Genomic DNA, 17,134 nt, shown 5'->3' on the forward strand with positions numbered 1-17,134 from the left:
TCTCCTGCGCGGGGCTCGGGCAGGGCCTGCCCGGCGGCCGGGGCCGTGCTGAGCCGGCGGCGGGATGGCCTTGGTGCCCTACGAGGAGGGAGGCGGCTGGACAGCGCGGCAGCTGCACAGCCCTTGGGCCACCTTCCACTTCGCCAGCCGCACCATCCGCCTCCAGCAGGACTGGCGGCGCCTGGGGGTGGCGGCCGTGGTCTGGGACGCGGTAGGTGTTCATGGCAAGCGCAGCCTTTCCGCACTCGGTGGCTTCCCGTGGCTCTTGCCGAGCTTTCAGATTCACCGTAGGAAATTAATTACCGTAGAATTGTAAAGGGAAGGCTTTTAATTTTTTTTTTTTTCATGTTAGGAAAGAATATGTTAAACTATGCTTTACTTTCCCCTCTTCCCCCATAAGAGATCCTGCAGGAATGCAAGAGAGATGCGACATCCAAACCCTGCATAGCCAGTGCCCAATACAGAAAATATCCCGGATAACTCTCACCTCTTTCTTTACAGTGGCTGGTGATGTTAGCTTGGCACCTTTCAGAGCACAGCACAGATCCAAGCAGGACTGCCGATAGCCTTTATCTTGGGGATAGGAACCGTCCAAAACAGAGAGGTTTGCGATGGGTCCAAGGCCACAGCGCAGTTGCTCACAGCATCGCTGCAGGAATCCAAGGGCTTCCCATCGGGGTGGATTTCAGTCCACACAGATTGCACTTTTACCTTTTTAAAAGACGAAGTATAGCATTTTCAGCAAACTTCCCAAATGAATTGGTGTACAGGGTTGCCAATCTTTCTGGACATCAGCTTTGACAGAACTTGCTGCGGGAGAGGTCCTTCTCAAGATCTATATAACATATAACATGCTATATACAACCAGCTAGAAGTGTCATTAGTTTACTTTCCCTGTGTCCTTCCTGAGGGCATACCAGTGTTGTGCAGAAACCTTTTGAAATATCATACAAGATACTATGAAACCTTATTCTGGACTTTTGCAGTACTGGGTTCATTTGCTAGTATTTGACAACCCCTCAAACTTCCTTCGAGGAAATTTTTTCCAGGTACAATTATTGTATTTCCTTTCCAATACAACTTTTCCTTTCCAAATACAACTCTTTCTACCTCCTGTTAATGTTTGGGGATTCATGGAGCAGTTACCACATCTAAGTTGTAACCTCTGTGGTTCTTTTTTCCTTTTGCCAGTAGGAGTCTTCCATAAAACTCTATAAAAATTTCCATAAAGCATAAAAAGACTACAGGTGCACACAGGAGGTGGAGAAGTGCTGAACAAAGTTTGCTGCAGACCTGAAGCACCTGACCCTTCCTATAACCTTCTCCCTCAGGTTAAACCAGAAAGCCTGTGTTCAGTATGACTGAAACCCTGCGCCTAATCGTCCTTCTCTCTTGGCTTAGGCTGTTGTTCTGTGTGCTTATCTGGAGATGGAAGGCATTGATCTCAGGGATCGGTCTGTGATTGAGCTGGGAGCTGGAACTGGATTGCTGGGAATAGTGGTCACGTTACTAGGTAAGGGCTTTTTTGTTGTCTGGTTTAAAGCAAATCACAACTGTAGTAAAACTAGCTCTTTAACGTGTACATGCCTGGTGTAGAAGTGAGCACCAAAGCTGCGCGTGTGAGCTGTGATGGTTCTGTGGGTCATCTTCCTTCCTGGGTAGAGTCAGAGCCCGCTGGGTATTTGTTGCAGCCATGGTGCCCCTGCAGTTTACTCTGTGGCGGGACCCTGTTGAGGCTGCTGCCTGTTGCCATGGCAGGCAGCTCAGCAGCATTCAGCTCTGCAGCTATTCCCCCCAGGGACAAGAGCTGTGCTTCCCCTCTTCCCCTTGTCCTCCCATGCAGATAAAGCTACAGACAGAAACCACTCTCTGAGCTTGCAAGAGCCTTTCATTAGCCTGCCTTGCACACAGGGCATGGAGAAATGAAGTGATTTGCTGCTAATCTGTCTGTGGATGAAGCAGGAACTGGGTACTATGTTAAATTTGTGCAATCTTTCCCAGGTTAACTTTGTAATTCAAAGCTCTAGTGGCTGTGAAAGGTGCCTATTGAAATCATAGGAACAAAACAGTTTGACAAAATACAGTCAAGCCATGAAAAATCATACAAGCATAACTTTTGTCTGACCTGTGAAAGACGCTCTCTAGCTGCCTCTCTCCTATAGAAAAATATGGAATTGGAGCAGGTTAATTGTAACATCCCCTGTAATTTATTCTTTTGTCACATATAGAAAGGCCAAAAGTAACTCCTTGACTTTCATGCATTAAGAAAAAGCACCAGAAAATTTGGTTTTTTCCCTACCCAGCTTAATCTTCATACACTTAATATTCTTAAGTGACTGATGGAGGGTAGGATGTCTCTAGACAGGGGGGTTTTGCTTATTTTGTTCTTTTATTTGTTTGTTTTCAATCAGGCAGCTCAGAGGAGCTGTTAATGTTTAACAGGACCTAAGGAGCCTGCTGGAGTTAAGCATTGTATTCCACATGCTGCATTGAGGGATGTGGATTGTGAGTGTGAGCCATGCCCTCCTGTCCCCTTAGGTGCCCGAGTTACCATCACAGACAGAGCAGCTGCACTGGAGCTCCTGGAGTCAAACGTGCAGGCGAACTTACCCCCTGAACTCCATCCCAGAGCAGTGGTGAAGGAGCTGACGTGGGGAAAAGACCTGGATAACTTCTCTCCAGGAGCATTTGACTTAATCCTGGGTGCAGACATCGTTTATCTGGAAGAAACATTTGCAGAACTGCTGCAGACGCTGGAGCACCTGTGCTCAGAGCGGACGGTGATTCTCCTCTCCTGCCGCATCCGCTACGAGCGCGACCTCAAGTTCTTGAGGATGCTGAGAGAGCGTTTCTCTGTGTCTGAGGTCCACTATGACTCCAGCAAGGATGTTCATATCTACAAAGCACAGAGGGGTAGTCGCAAGGATGACTTGTGACTCTCTGCTTTGTTAATAAGCCACTGATGCTGTTCAATTCTCCCCTTTGTTTCTACTCAATACACTTGTTCCTGAGCATGAAGTTGCAGTTGTGTTATTTCACTGGCTTCTTGTTCTGATGGTCTTGTCTGATCACTGGGTCTGATACAGCAAGGATTTACTTCTGTTCTGCATATTGAACCTCTGCTTCATATCTGAATAGAGTCATATCCAACATCAAAATTGTTATATCTAAAGGTATGTTGTCTGAAATCAAATCACATTTAACTTCTGGGGGAAACTTAAAGAGATTACAATGGGGTTTTTTCCCTTGATCGCTGCCTTAACTCTAGAAAAGTAGGAGAGTAGGATAAAAAAAAAGTAGTATGAAATAAAAGCTAATGCTCCAGCTCTAAATGCTTTAACTCTTCAGGACTTCTGCATCTTAGAAGTTGTGGTAAAAGAAACCACTTAAAAGGCAGAAAAGAACCAAAGGCAGGTGCTATAAAGTTGTTTTATTGCTGTCACTACTGCGTTGAGGAGGCACAGTGAAACAAAGAACAAAATCCGGAGGGGCACTGGGAACAGGGGTTGCCAAGTAAGCCAGCTTAAAAATCAGTGTTATTTTTACCTGATTTTCAAGTGAGTGGGCTACACCTGCAGTACTGAAGCAGTTGTGGTTTCTGAGTTGTCCATAACAAGTCTGCCTCATACAGATCAAGGCTCCTTGGAGGATATACACGTGCACATGTGCTGCTGGGAAAGTGCAACAAGGAAACTCAAGCTGTTCTTAAAATATCAAATCAGCCCTTGACTCTCAAAGTACCAGTAGGTAATGTTCTACTTTGTGCCTTTGTTTGTGCTCCCTCTGTCTCTGAGGGCTGTTACTTAGGGCAGGAGGGTGCTCTGTAAAGTCTTTGCAGCAGGGGAAGTACTTACTCTTGAATTACTTGGGACCTTGGGGCAGTGTCTAGGTTTCAGAGTGCTTTCAGTGCACAGTGGTAGTTAAGACACTGCTCCAAGTAACAGATTTCATACCTTGAGCTTGTAAAACACATCTGTGTGTTTATCCCACAAGATCTGGGAATGCATCTCGCACCAGCAGCAGACTTCCTTCTCTTTCTAGTGGTGGAAGAATGAAATTGATGAAAACAATGGCTAACAGAAAACAGCTACAGCTCTAAATGCAGGAATTGCTTTAGTACCCTTTTTTGTGGGTGTGGATGTGGAACTTTTTTTGCTTTAAACTTAAACTCAAAAAAAAAAAAGCCTCAGTTCAGGCTCAGACTTTGAGCATGTATAGGTATTTGACACTGGCAACAGCAAACGGCTCAGCAGAGCAAAGCAGCTTTGGGCCATGGGCATTTTGGAAGTTTTTGTCACTTTTGCTTCCATCATACTTCCTGGTCGGTGGTCCAGAAGTGCTGTGCTGACTGTAATGTGGAAATGACACATTTGTCGTTAAGGTTTGAGTTTTATCTCTGGCACATCTCTTGCATGTTTTCAGCGAAGTTCCTTGCTTGGCTTCAGACCCGTCTGGAGTTGCTGTTCTGGAACACTTGCTGTAACAGTATCCTCAGAAGCCACATGGTGTCACTAAAACAGTGCTTAGGCAGCTGGCTGGGAATTTCGCAGCCTGAAACTGGAGTTGGAGTCAGTTTGGGGGAAGGAAGACAGCACCTTTTATTGAAAAGAGATCATGAGATGAGCTCTCACGTCTCAGGTGTAGCTCCTTCTGTCCTCTCAGCTGGGTGAGCAGTGATTGAAAAGAATTATGAGCTCTCCTCCCTCTCTCCGGCTCTAGTTTTGGAAGTGTGGCTGCAAGTTCTCACCTCTCCTTTTCCTTTTCCTCCCCACTGGTGTATCCTTGTCTCCAGACTCACCTGGGAGTAGCCATTAGGCTCATGTGTGGCTCAGGCTCCCCTTGGGCTGGAGCTGGCAGAAAGCAGCGTGCTGGTGCCTGGGCTCGTGAGTGCCCGGGGGAACTTTCCTGTGGGAAGAGCCTGGCTGGGCCCTTGCAAGAGGCTGGAGCTTGCCGCACTGACAGCCATAGCAGCTTGCACTGTTGCCATAGCAGGAACATGCTAAAAATTCTGCTTAAATAGCACAGAATAAAGGCTGGTGCAGCAACCTGCACACTTCTAAGAAGGGGGTTTTGCCCCAGGCCTTGCTTTGGTGATGGAAAGTTTTGTACTTTTAAACCAGTGCAGATTAATTCAATCTAATTGTTAAGTTTTCAGTGTCAGATACCCCATTGGTGGTGTTACAGCCCACAGCCATCCTGCCAGAGCAGGGACGTGCCAGTGGAGACTGGGCTTGGCTCCTTTCTCTGTGCTGCTGTTACACAGCGGGGTGTCTGAAGGCTGCAGTGATGCTACTCCCCATAAATAACTGGGGAAAAGCACGAGATGGCACTGGCAGCTGAGGTGAGTGCCTTGCCCCTGACCTGCAGAGCTCTTGGTGGCCCCTCCCCAGCCCAGCAAGTGACATCCCTCAAGGGGACACCTTCTCCTCTGACTGCCACTGGGGCACACGTCCTATTAGACTTAGGAGACCAGAGCCAGGAATACTGCAGTTAGGCCACAGCCACGTACATGTCAGTTGTGGCTGCATTTAAAGCTACAGTGTTTAGGGGCAGGCATCAGCAGTGAGAATGTAGCTCAGCTGAAAGCCCAGTCCATCCTCCCGGGCAGTGCTGACACCCACGTGCACCAGGCAGGGAGTGCTGCTTTCTGTTGTCCCAGGCTGGCTTCACAAGTGCTGCGTGTTCCCACCCACTTACCTTCAGGGAGAGGTCAGCAGTGAGTCAGGCTGCAAGTGAATGTCACCAGGCGTGCAGGACGAGCAGCAGAGTGTGAGTGCTGGTGAGGGAGCAGGGAGCAGCCCTCGGCAGTGACACCTGCAAACTCCCAGCCCACGGGGCCCAGGGAGCTCCTGCTCTACTATGAGATGATGCGTGACCACAGCTGTTGCCAGCAGCTGTTTGGCAATGATACCAACACCCTGCCCAAGCACTTTCGGTCACCCTGTTCATCCCAGCACTAGAGAATCCCACTCCTTTGGGTGGCTCCATTGCACTGATCCTGTTCTGTAACAGGTGATCTGAGCTCATCTGTAGAAGGATGTGTTTGGCATGCATCCCTGAGGAGTGGGGCAATGCACTAATAGTCTCCTGAGAAATTCACTCGCTCTAGGGAGTGGGTCCAAGCCACAGGGGAGCGACCAAGTAAGACACAACCATGCTGTGACACTGAGAAACCATCCCTGAAACATGTGCAAGAGAACAAGCTTTTCTGAAATGTCATTGCAGCCAAGGTAATGTTCGACTGATATTAAGATACATAGCTGACTACACAGGGATCTGTGTTACCCAGTTCTTTTCAGTGCAAAATTCAAGCCAAAGTGCATTTTTATCTCAGGGACTAACCCTGTTTGGGATTCTCTCATTACTGTAGGTTTTTCTGAGCAAGAATGTGAATGGCATTATAAAAACTAGAAATCCCAGCTGTAATGAGCTGACCTTACTGCTTCCCCTTGACTTCACTGGAGGTGCATTTACCTCAGTGCTGAATTTGTTCTCCTGGCTTCCATCCCAGTGTTTGGATCCAGCCTAGCAATTACATAATGGGGCTGTGATCCTTGCAGTGTTTGCTGCCTTCTGTTTCTGTTCTGTTCTGAAGACCAGTAGTACATGGTTTACAGGAATGCCTAAAAGTGAGACATGCAGCATATTTAAACTGTGAAAGGCATAAGCTTTTCAAACATTGTTAAACAACAGAACTGCCACCAGAATGGGTACTGAAAAACAGGTTTAAAAATATCAGGAGGAATAGAAACTTCGTTTTTCAGGACTTAACCTCTAACTAATCTAATTCAATTAAGATTAAAAACAGCCTTCTCTTTGGGGAGAATACTTTATGAATACTTAGGGCAGAGCACAGATTGAGATGATACCATAGACTGCTCAAAATACCCCTTTTCCCATATTCTTCTAGCTGCATTACACTAAATTAAATTAGTGTAAATGGAACACCCTGCTCAAAAAAGAGACTTTGTAGAGTTTTTTAAAGCATGTTTATGTGACTGCACATAAATGTTTGTGTAAAAAGGGAGTTATGACAGTTTATACCACAAAGGTTACAGTAAGAAAAAGCACTTCTTTATGACAATAATTCACAAATTCACAAGAATCACTTTAATATACAAAGCAATTACTACCATTCTGAAACACAAAGCAGCTAATATGTACATAGTGTTAATAAAATGCATTATAACCCAGTACAATTCCTTTTAAACACAGATAAAGCAAAAAAAAAAAAAAACAAAACAAAACAAAACAAAAAAAAAAAAACGCAACAGGGATGTTTCTAGATTTTTGGGGAGATGTAAAAAAGCCTTTATTTTCCCCCAGTGATGGATTTTCATTTAGTCTTTTTAACTTCCACAAGTATGTGGGAGTCAAGCTCAAATACCCTGTTCTGTGCTGACATGGTTTGGGTAAAGAATCAGAAATGCAGATGAGGTGAAGATACTCTTTCCAGCTTACACTACAAAGGGAGAATAATACCCTCGCTCTGGAAGCTTCCCTGAAAAACATTGTTTCAAAACAATTTCAAATTATAAATCCAGAGTAGAAACAACTAATTTCTGAAGTGAACAACCAATCTGTGGAAAAAAGTCTGTGGAGGGGCTGGCTGCCAACTAGCACCTCTTCTTGTCCTGTTCCCATCCCAAGAAGTCCATTATAAGCAGCACAGTTTCAAATCTCATTTAAACTTGAAGTTGTAGAACATTTTAAAATTAAAGTTTTAATATAAATAAATGTAATTCAACACACAAAAAATGGAGTGGCACCTGGATAAAACACAACTTGTGGAGAGCACCCAAACATCCTTAGTTGTTAAGAGTGGCCATTTCCAGATAAGCAACTGGCTCAAGGCCTGCCATCCCCATGCTCTCTCTCAGCTATCCCCTAATTTAGAGGAATATGCAGCTGAGGCTGAGTGAACTGCTCGAGTCCTGAGTGCAGTGAATGCTCAGCTTATGGACTGTGCCAGCCATGGGTCATTCCAGCCTGCCCCTGGCCCTTTCCCTGCCAGCACACAGCTCCCGAGGACAGCTGCCTGCTCCTGCTCCTCCTGCTGAACTCAGCACAGAGCAAGCCACAAACCTGCACTGCAGGGCCAGAAAGCAAACAGGTCACTCCCTTCAATTTGTGCTATGCCAGCTAGCCCAAGCACATCTCTCTGCAGGCCACAGCTTAAATACGTTTTAAAAACACATTCCAAGGCAAAACACTTGAAATGCAAACCCTCTTTACACCACCTGGATCTGGTCCCTTTTCCCCAAAGATTCACACACTTAAGTCTATCTATCCACAGACCTGAACCTGCCACAAGCACACAGAAGGTGGATTTCAGCACCCTCTCTTCACCAGTCTGGCTCCTTCCAGACCAACTGAGCTTCAGGATACATTCAGGCTTTTGTAAAATCAGCTTGCAAATTAGCTCAGACAAAAGAGTTCCCAGCAGACAGCAGAGAACCATCGATGTACTGTATGCTTTTTAAAACCTGCTCACAATGACAGACTTCAGGGTTAAATTATGATCATTCCTCCTAAAGAAAGCTGGTTGTGCTGTGCTTTTCTTTTCAAGCAAGGTGACACATTGTCAATGTACCTTTACTTCCTGGTGTTAAATTACTGGAAAGCCTTTTGATTTATTTTCTTGGAATGCAGCTTGTAAAATCTGCAGACAAATCTCAAATTAAGAAAAGGGGAATAAAGTGGCTGAAAAATAATTCAGCTTTCCTTCCAAATTAACCTCCCTTTCCCATATGGGATCACTGAACTAGTTCTACTCTAAAAATAATTTCACATCCATCCTCTACATACTGCTCCAGACACCACACGCCTGATTCCTGCCCCTCTGCTCTCCTGCCCTTCAGCAGCAATGCCTGCTGGGCACCAGGTGCTGATCTGCAACTTCAATTAGCCAAGGAGCCAACTGCTGTGGAGGAGTGAATTGTGTGCAGGCAGCAGGGTCACAACAATTTTGCCAGAAATCTTCTCAGGCAAACCAAATTTACCCTAATTTTTCTTTCTCTGTGTTTTGTTTGTTGTTTTTTTTTTTTTTCTTTAAAAGTGCACATTTTAATTAAACATTTACAAAGAACATAGTGTAACAAAAATAAATACATGACCTTTTGGTTGGATCATTGGCAAATGTTACATCACTAACTAGGCTTCAGGGTAAAAAAAATTACAATAAAAACAAGGTCTTAGAAAATCAATTAAATCCTCTATGAACTATCATAGATTTGCAACCACTGATATCGAACTTGCTTTGATGGGTGGATTTGTCTTTAAACCACAAAAAGCACTGTCTGCCATAAATGAAAAAACAAAATAAAAAAGCAGGTGCCAGTTTTCACTAACAGATGACTAGTTGCTGCTGCAGTTTACTGGAAGCCCAGATTTAAAAAAAGCAACCTGTGGTACAAATTTAGGTCAGAAACTATCAGGGCTGTTTTTCCTTATTAAATCTTTTTTTTTTTTCCTGAGCCTCTTAATGATTCCAAACACCCCACCAATTTTCTGACCAATGTACAAGTACCAGAGAAGACAGTGATCTCCAATGCAAATGCCAGCTCCAGGCTAGCCAGAACTACAGGTGTCTGAGCAGTCCTGATGAGCACAACAGGCAAAAATTGTGCTTTCAAATACAAGCAACGGTGCCGGCAACTACCCAGTGCTGGTGAAATTGCTGCCTAAGGAAGAATGCATCACCACTACCTCAGGAGGAAAACAGAAGTCTTACCAGTGGTTCCTTTAGAAAATAACACCTTAACAACCTTTCCAAATGTTTTGCCTTTGATATATAGCTGCCAAAGAGAAAAAAAAGCACAGAAGTGAATTACTCTGGGTGGTGGTGGTTGTAAAACAAACTGTTTACATAATTTCAAAAATCTTCATCAATAAAAAACAAACTTCACAAAAGCCACAAAAGATGAAATAAAATTATTGAAAATGGGTAACTGAGAGACAGCACAAAACAAATCAGTAATTAAGAGCTAGAATAACGCAGCCCAGAGCTACTGGGGTGAGGGGAAGCTTTCACACACACACGCACATCCACACACACCCAGACACACAGAAAAGTAAAAATTCTTTTTCTGACCTCCATATACTATAATACTCAGCATTCCTGACTTAAAAGCTCTCAGAGCTGTAGATTATATACTGTGTGTATATATATATATGTACATATATTATACATATGTATTTTCCAAGAATATCTAAATTAAAAGAGCACCTTTGACAATATCTTAACTGCCTGATTGGTGCTGTTGTTTTGCAAAATAATGACATTACAAAAATTATATTTCAAACCAATTCTAGTTTATTATGAACGTAACGGATCTAGCCCTTTCTAACCCTCTCTTCAGGTAAAAGAGTCTATCAGTTCTTGAAAACTCACAACCGTGAGATATAAAACTAATCCTCCCTCCCCCTTGTCAGCATCATTTCCATCCTACTTCCAAACAGCCTTAGTCTATAGAAGCTTATCACCCCAATCTCACTACTTGGTAAATAACATAGGAACTGATTCCTGTGTCATATTCTTTCCCTTTTTGGGTCAATATGAATAGTAAAGTATGTATGGGTAGCCTAGCCAGCCCTGTACTTGGTCTAATACATTTTTTATTATTGTAATCTATAATTTTCATTAAATAAATTTGTGTCCCATAATCCTCAGTGCAGCATAAATAAAAATAAAGATTCTTGCAGACCCCTATTTACTTTGAATTACATTCCTTTTCTCAGTGGAACTTTACTTGCTAATGAAGTCTAGGCTAAAACCACGACAGGCCACTTGCAGACCACACACAGACAAACGGGTAACACAGTTCTCCTCTCGCTGACACACACGTTTGCACAAACTGTGTGTTAGGAGAACCCCACCTGGGCACTGTTTTAGGCTCCCATGCCCGTCCAGCCCCCAGGCTTTGTGCCCAGTGATTACCAGCAAGCTCTGAACAGCGTTCATTACCCACTAGACACAGCTCTCAGAGCAAAACCTCACAGTTTTTGCAAACAGAACAGCCTTAATGTGGGCATATACAGCTTTTTCTATGTTCCTCAAAGCTGCAGGAACCATTCCATGTAACTGCAAATGAGGCCACCATGAGCTTCATGCTTTACAAGAATGACTCCTGTATTACAACATTTCTACTTCAGTACTCGTTGTGGAAAATGTAACTGTTTTATGTATTTGTATTCACTGATTTTAAGAAACAGTTTTTTATAAAAGCACTGCTGAGAACTTAGGGTCTTCTTTAAATTTGCACTGCTAAACTAACAGATTCATCTCCCATTAAATAAAAACAAAAAAAATCAACTCTCTATGCCAGATAAAAATAGACCATTTATAAACACCCACAAAACTTGTGAAAGTGAATATTTCATATTTCTGATGCTTACATTTTTTTCTTGAAATGCAAGTGTAATTTGAAATTCTTGATAACTCTAGATGTAACAATAATGCTGTAAGTTTAACCCTGCCCCTTTTAAATTAAGTCTCTTGGAAACTGAATGCCCCTCAAATGAGAAATCTAGAACTTTTAATACTGCTTAGGTGTTTGAGACTCAACTGCCCAGAGTCTTCCAAGTATTTTCCTTATAACATCACACTGATTGTACAACCTTTTAGAAGCCTGTGTATGAAATTTATCTTAAATAGATATAGAGTGAATGGGAAAAAATATTAGCTAATACTCTGCTAGGCAAGGCATTGGTATAGACCAGAGCCTCATCCATACGTTTCTATACATAGAAGTTTGACCAGAAGCACAAAGTAAACTTACTCCATCAAATGACCCGAGTTAACACAGTGAGAGACTGGCTTCAGAGGGCCAGCACACAAACAGCACATGATTCTTTTGGACACATTCTTTTTGACAACTTCTTGATGATCTTTTTTGGTTCTTTTTGAGCATGATTCTTTTGAAGTCCTAATGCTTAGTACAGAGTTTTTTTAAATATGAACTACCTTTTTTAACACCATAAATGTGGGAAAGACCACAGTTCCTCAGTGCACAGAAAAAAAAAACCTGATCTTGCAAACATCTGAGGCACGTAAGTAATTTCAGTGGCAGGAATAGATTACTCAGTAAATCTGACCCCTTCCATGAAAAAATATCCCAAACAAATTAAAAGTTTAGCTAATCTGGCCAGGTTCAAATAATCAGTATTTTCCCTTTCAAAGCAGGAGTTGGAATATTTGTGTTTGAAGTCCTATTGAATATTTGAGGTTGTCCTAGTAGTTATACTGAAATTTAATTTATGTATAGAAGGCAGCCTCAAAGTTCAAAAAAGAATTTAGCAAACCAGGCTGATATTTCTACTGAGCACAATAATTTCCATTGCATAAGACAGTGGTAGGGAAATAAAAACAACCTCATTGCTTGAGAGGACTTGGGACACAGACCATACTGTCTTCAGGGAGTACTTAAGTGGAGTTGGCTATGCTTCAACTGCTTAGTTGTTGTGCATACAAATAGGTAGTGCTGTAATGTGCTACCCCTGTTTACAGAACATCACAACTACATCTTTTTTAAAATTTTCTTTCCCATCCAAATATAATTCCCCAACCCATATCCTATGAAGTTGGTGTCTGTTTTCCGTGCATTCAGAATGCTGAACGCACTTGAACACATAAGCTATGAGAACCAACAACTGACCAGTGAAGCTCATTTCAATGCATTTGTTTCTCAAGTATGGAGAATGTTTTACTAGTCCAGGAGGGCTTAATACAGATAATAATTGCAGATCAAAGCCCCTCCTGGGCTAGTCTGAAGAAGGTGTGTTCTCTCCACACCAAGAACGTGGCAGTGAGGTGCCCTTGGTCTGGCGTGCTGCTCAGCCGTGTATTGGCACAGCTCAGCAGGAACGGGTCAAACCAGTGTGGCAACCACTGCTTCTTCATTGCACCAGGCATGCTCCACCTGTGTGGCCACTGCTCTCTGGACCAAGAGGCTGGGGTGGCTCTGTCTCTAAGGCAATGGAAAGAGCTCAGCACAAATCCTTGACATTTTACAAAAGGACCCTCCCCACAGTAACTTCCCAAGTGACCACTGTTATTCCTTGAAGAGGACTGGGAGACGAGAGAGAAGCCTGTTCTTCTTCATGCTGAGACTGATGATGAAATTCATCTTGTAAGGGGAGAAGTGGAGGCAAGTACTTGAACATTCACAGTTTGATGCAAAGCACAGATGAAGTATATCCTGTAGTTGCTTCAGGCAGTTTTGCGCATAGAAAAAAAGAAATGTTTAGAAAATAAAAAGTTTACTTTGTCCTGGGTATAACCAGAACCAGTCTCTATCCCACCTGGACAAGTGAAAATGAGAATCCAAAATTAATCTGATTTGTGGCAGTAAAGGTCCTTAAGTGCTTTCAACTCCTCAATCAGTGTCTTGTTTTGGTTTTCAAGCACAGCCACTCGATTTTCTAGACATTTCACATACTCCTTTTTCTTCCTGCGACATTCACGTGCTGCCTCTCTGCAAAGCAAAAAAGGCCATTCAAATCCAGAACAATCAATTGCACACATGGGCTACCTAACTGCTTTCAGGCAAACCTTTACTAGTACTGCCATTTTCAGAATATGGAGGTATTGCTAAGAAGTGCAAGTGAGGAAAAAACACTGAGTTCATAGCAACTGCTCCTCACAAATCACACACACACAAGATCCACGCATCATTTCAACACACAGATCCCAGTAAGACAGCACCAGTAAGATAATAATAATATTAATAACCATTATTATTATTATTATTATTATTAGCATAAGATCCTAATCAGGGATAAAATTTTGGAACCTTTAGGCTGAGTAAAATGCTGCTGCAATAATTTGACTTTATTATAATCTATTACTCTTTTACAGTCTTTAACTTTTCCCTGTGAGCAGTCCAACAAGATGGATCAACTAGTGTAAAAAAGTTCTGTATTTAGAGCATTCATGTATTTGCTCTTGAGCAATGCTTTCATTTTAATAATTATGTCTGCATCACTGCAATGATACTATTAATGACTCAAATAAAAAACAAAAAAAATCATTCTTTAGTCCCTGTCAGCTATGCCAAAAACAGACCTCAAGACAGTCAAACTTTTAAGTCTTGCTTGTAAAGAGTGAGCTGCCTGTAGGTAACTTGGTAACATACCAAGACCACCAGTGAAAAATACCAGAAGGTATTAATGTGCTGCTGAGCATCCTGAAGCAGGAACAGCAAGGCAGGAACTACCCTGCACAGCAATATAATGGCACCAATGTGCAAAGCAAGCACAAGGCTAAATGCCATGGGCAGATGGGAGCCCAGGCAGAGGGCTCTGCTCCTGCAGTGCCCCTTGTCCAAGCAGCACCCTGCAGACACAGGGAAATAAACACTTATTTGCCCTGAACCTTTAGGTGCAAAGCACAACAGCTCCAAAAAGAAGAGTGTGTGCCCCTTCATTGCAAATACTGCACAGACTGGTGAGACAGTCAGTGTTCTGGGAAATGAGAGGACAAATCAGAATCCAGTTCCCCCCCTTATTAGATAAATAGGAGCTGTAAAAACAGAATGCATTCCAGGACCTAACTGATAGGAAGCCTCTAAAAGTAACTTCTGAAATTCAGCTCCACAAATGAGACAGGATGAAGAAAACATAGCCTGTAAGCCCTGGAAGGACTCAGGTATCCATTTGTCACTCCCACAAATACAATTTCACATGCCTGCAGTGCTTCAGTAAACCATGTGTAACATTTAGAATTTAAGTAATTTTGGGCTGTTAGCAAAAGATTAAGTACTAGGGGATCAGGAAGTGCCTCCCAGTGCAAACTACTAACAAGTCTCTATGAGTGACAACATTTTCTTTCTGTGATTTTTTTCCCCTTTAGGCTGTGCATATTAAGCCACCTCAAGTCTGTGTGTGCTAGTTGTTTATTATGAACAGCCAGGATTTTACTGAATTACAGCACAGCTTTAAAAATGTAAAATTTATACAGAAAATTTGCACAATAATATCTATGAATATTTACACTATAATCCTCCAGTAAGTACCACCTTACCATCTGCCTCGCTATCCTTTTTTCCCCACTTTGCTATGGAGCTTAGATTTGCAAATATCTATTAAGCAGACAGGCTAAAAGCACCACATGCAACATGATACTGTTGCAAAAGCTGTCAATTTAACTCAAGTGGGGTAATTCCCCATTGTTTTTCTTGGCTTTCACAAACACAAAAGCTTTCTTTTACTGAAATAAGACTGATGACTAAATGAGGGTATTCTGTGATTCTAATTAATTTTTTTTTCAAATGCAGAGCCTGAAAGAGTGATATCCACTATTCACTGGTATGAGAAAACGATATAAAAAGGGAGATGGGTGACATTCTGTACAAAAACCTTTTAAAAAAGTGACCTCTGCTGTTCAGCATTATTTATTTCATTAAAACCACTTGTATAAGCACTGCGTCTGCTCAAATAGGTTTTCATTATGTTCACAGCACAGCAACCTACAGAAGAGGAATGAACCTGCACAACATCAGTTTTTTCAGACTGACAGATGAAGTTAATAAGGTTTTCAGGGGGCTTCCCCTGCTCAGAAGGGCAGGAAGCACTGGGTTCTCAGTGTCACAATGGAACACACAGGCTGCAATCTGTGGCCCATGTAAGAGTTCAAGCTTGGTGTGATGGGCCAGTTCAGGCACACCTCTTCCCATTCCCACAGCAACAGACTTCAGGAGCTCAACTTCTCCCTACAGCTCCCTTCCTCTGCTGCCTTCACCCACTCCCACCTCTAAGCTTACACTGGATCCTACAGGACCAAGTCTTTACCTTTCTTTTAGCCCCTCTGCTGCCACTACTGGCTCCACAGGACTTCAATCAAAGGGAATAGCTGCTCATTTAGCCTTTGCTTGAGCCTTTCAGCCCCTGGAGGAGAAAACTCAAAGCGGCTAAAAGAACAAGTGAGACAATCAAGAAAGTACTCACAAGGAGCACACGTGGGCCAACAGCAAGGCTAAGGGAGAGAATCCAGCGAAGTAACCACACGAATGTAGTAACTCAAAAAAAGCAACTCATCTTAGTGTTTGTAAGAATATATCTGCAGTCATAAAAGTATCTCACTGAGTGTTTTTCTCCTTACCGCAACAACCAAATTCACACACCTCACAGAACGAGTCTGACACTTCACTCAAGGTTTCACAGTCGCAACACACAGCATTAGTAGATGTGCATTTCTGCTTTGCATTTTTTAAAAAAGGCAAATTCTTCATAAAGCATTTCATAGCATGGCTAAGAAAGACCAGCAGTCGACACTGTAGGCCAGCACAGAGCTGTGAAGGTACGTGCCTGTTCTTCATCAGACGCACTTCCCTCTTGCGCGCGGCCTCCTCTGCCGGCTGGGTGGGCAGCGCGGGCGAGGACGCCATGACCACTCCTGGAGCGATGGTGCTGGTCGGGGCCGTGCGGATCTGGTAGGTCTGCACGTCTCCTGAGGCAGCTGCAGGGACACACAGGAATGGGACATCAGTGTGCTGACAGCGCTGTCACACGTGCTGTGGAGAGCGCCTACTCACCTCTCTAGCCTGTCCTCTCCCTGACACAGCCATCCCTCTGCCACCCAGCCATCTCGCTAAGCATGCAGCCTAGGCCACAGCTCAGCAGGGACAGCCATCATCTGGGTCACCACTGCCACCTCAGGCTCCCTTTATTCATATATGCAAGGTTTTGGGCATTCCTGCTGGAGAAGTCTTCACTTGTGCTTGGTAACTTGATTAGTGTTGCAGTTTAGCTGTGCTTCTTTCTCCCTTATTACATTTTTTGTACTGCTCTGGTTTTTGGGCAATTCTAGCATTTTTCTAGAGAAGGATGGGGGTTACTATTTCTAGCTATGCTCCAAACATCTGCCTGGAAAAGGAGGAAGGCAGGTGTAAGTATCTAACATAAAAAAAGGTGTAAAAATGCAGCATTTAGTCCCACAAGAGATGAACAGTGCACTCTGTTGCATCTCTAGAATGAGCAAGGCCTTGGCTTTTTTTTACTTTATTAATTTTAATCTTAGGAATATGTTAATTTTGCCTGAGCTCACAAAAAACCACAATACCACCTAAAAAAATCATATGTCCTTAAGAACACAAAAACCCAAAGATCAATTCAACAACAGTACCCTTCTCTGCTA

At 43.1% G+C, this 17,134-nt stretch overlaps 2 protein-coding genes across 3 annotated transcripts in view; one reads left to right on the top strand and one right to left on the bottom strand.

The window, feature by feature from the left end:
- On the top strand, positions 1 to 3,014 carry METTL21A (methyltransferase 21A, HSPA lysine). The gene is made up of 3 exons (XM_058027438.1): positions 1 to 211; positions 1,402 to 1,513; positions 2,539 to 3,014. Exons 1-3 carry the CDS (start codon positions 65 to 67, stop codon positions 2,934 to 2,936), a joined length of 657 nt encoding a protein of 218 aa, XP_057883421.1. The 5' UTR covers positions 1 to 64; the 3' UTR covers positions 2,937 to 3,014.
- Positions 3,015 to 6,966: 3,952 nt separating this feature from the next.
- Positions 6,967 to 17,134, bottom strand: part of CREB1 (cAMP responsive element binding protein 1) — a 39,716-nt gene continuing 29,548 nt past the window's right edge. For both annotated transcript variants that reach the window (XM_058027437.1, XM_058027436.1), the window contains 2 exons: positions 16,306 to 16,456; positions 6,967 to 13,475 (listed from right to left, as the gene is read on the bottom strand). In XM_058027437.1, the coding sequence (XP_057883420.1) occupies positions 13,331 to 13,475; positions 16,306 to 16,456 (296 nt within the window). In that variant the 3' untranslated portion in view covers positions 6,967 to 13,330. The remainder of the gene's footprint in view (positions 13,476 to 16,305; positions 16,457 to 17,134) is intronic.

This window comes from Melospiza georgiana, chromosome 7 (assembly GCF_028018845.1).
Source record: "Melospiza georgiana isolate bMelGeo1 chromosome 7, bMelGeo1.pri, whole genome shotgun sequence".
Lineage (NCBI taxonomy): Eukaryota > Metazoa > Chordata > Aves > Passeriformes > Passerellidae > Melospiza > Melospiza georgiana.

Bases quoted from the DNA above. Each gene is read 5' to 3' on its own strand.
- METTL21A (XM_058027438.1), top strand. From the start codon at position 65: ATGGCCTTGGTGCCCTACGAGGAGGGAGGCGGCTGGACAGCGCGGCAG. The intron at 212-1,401 runs GTAGGTGTTCAT...CTCTTGGCTTAG, and splicing joins CGGCCGTGGTCTGGGACGCG to GCTGTTGTTCTGTGTGCTTA. The intron at 1,514-2,538 runs GTAAGGGCTTTT...CTGTCCCCTTAG, and splicing joins AATAGTGGTCACGTTACTAG to GTGCCCGAGTTACCATCACA.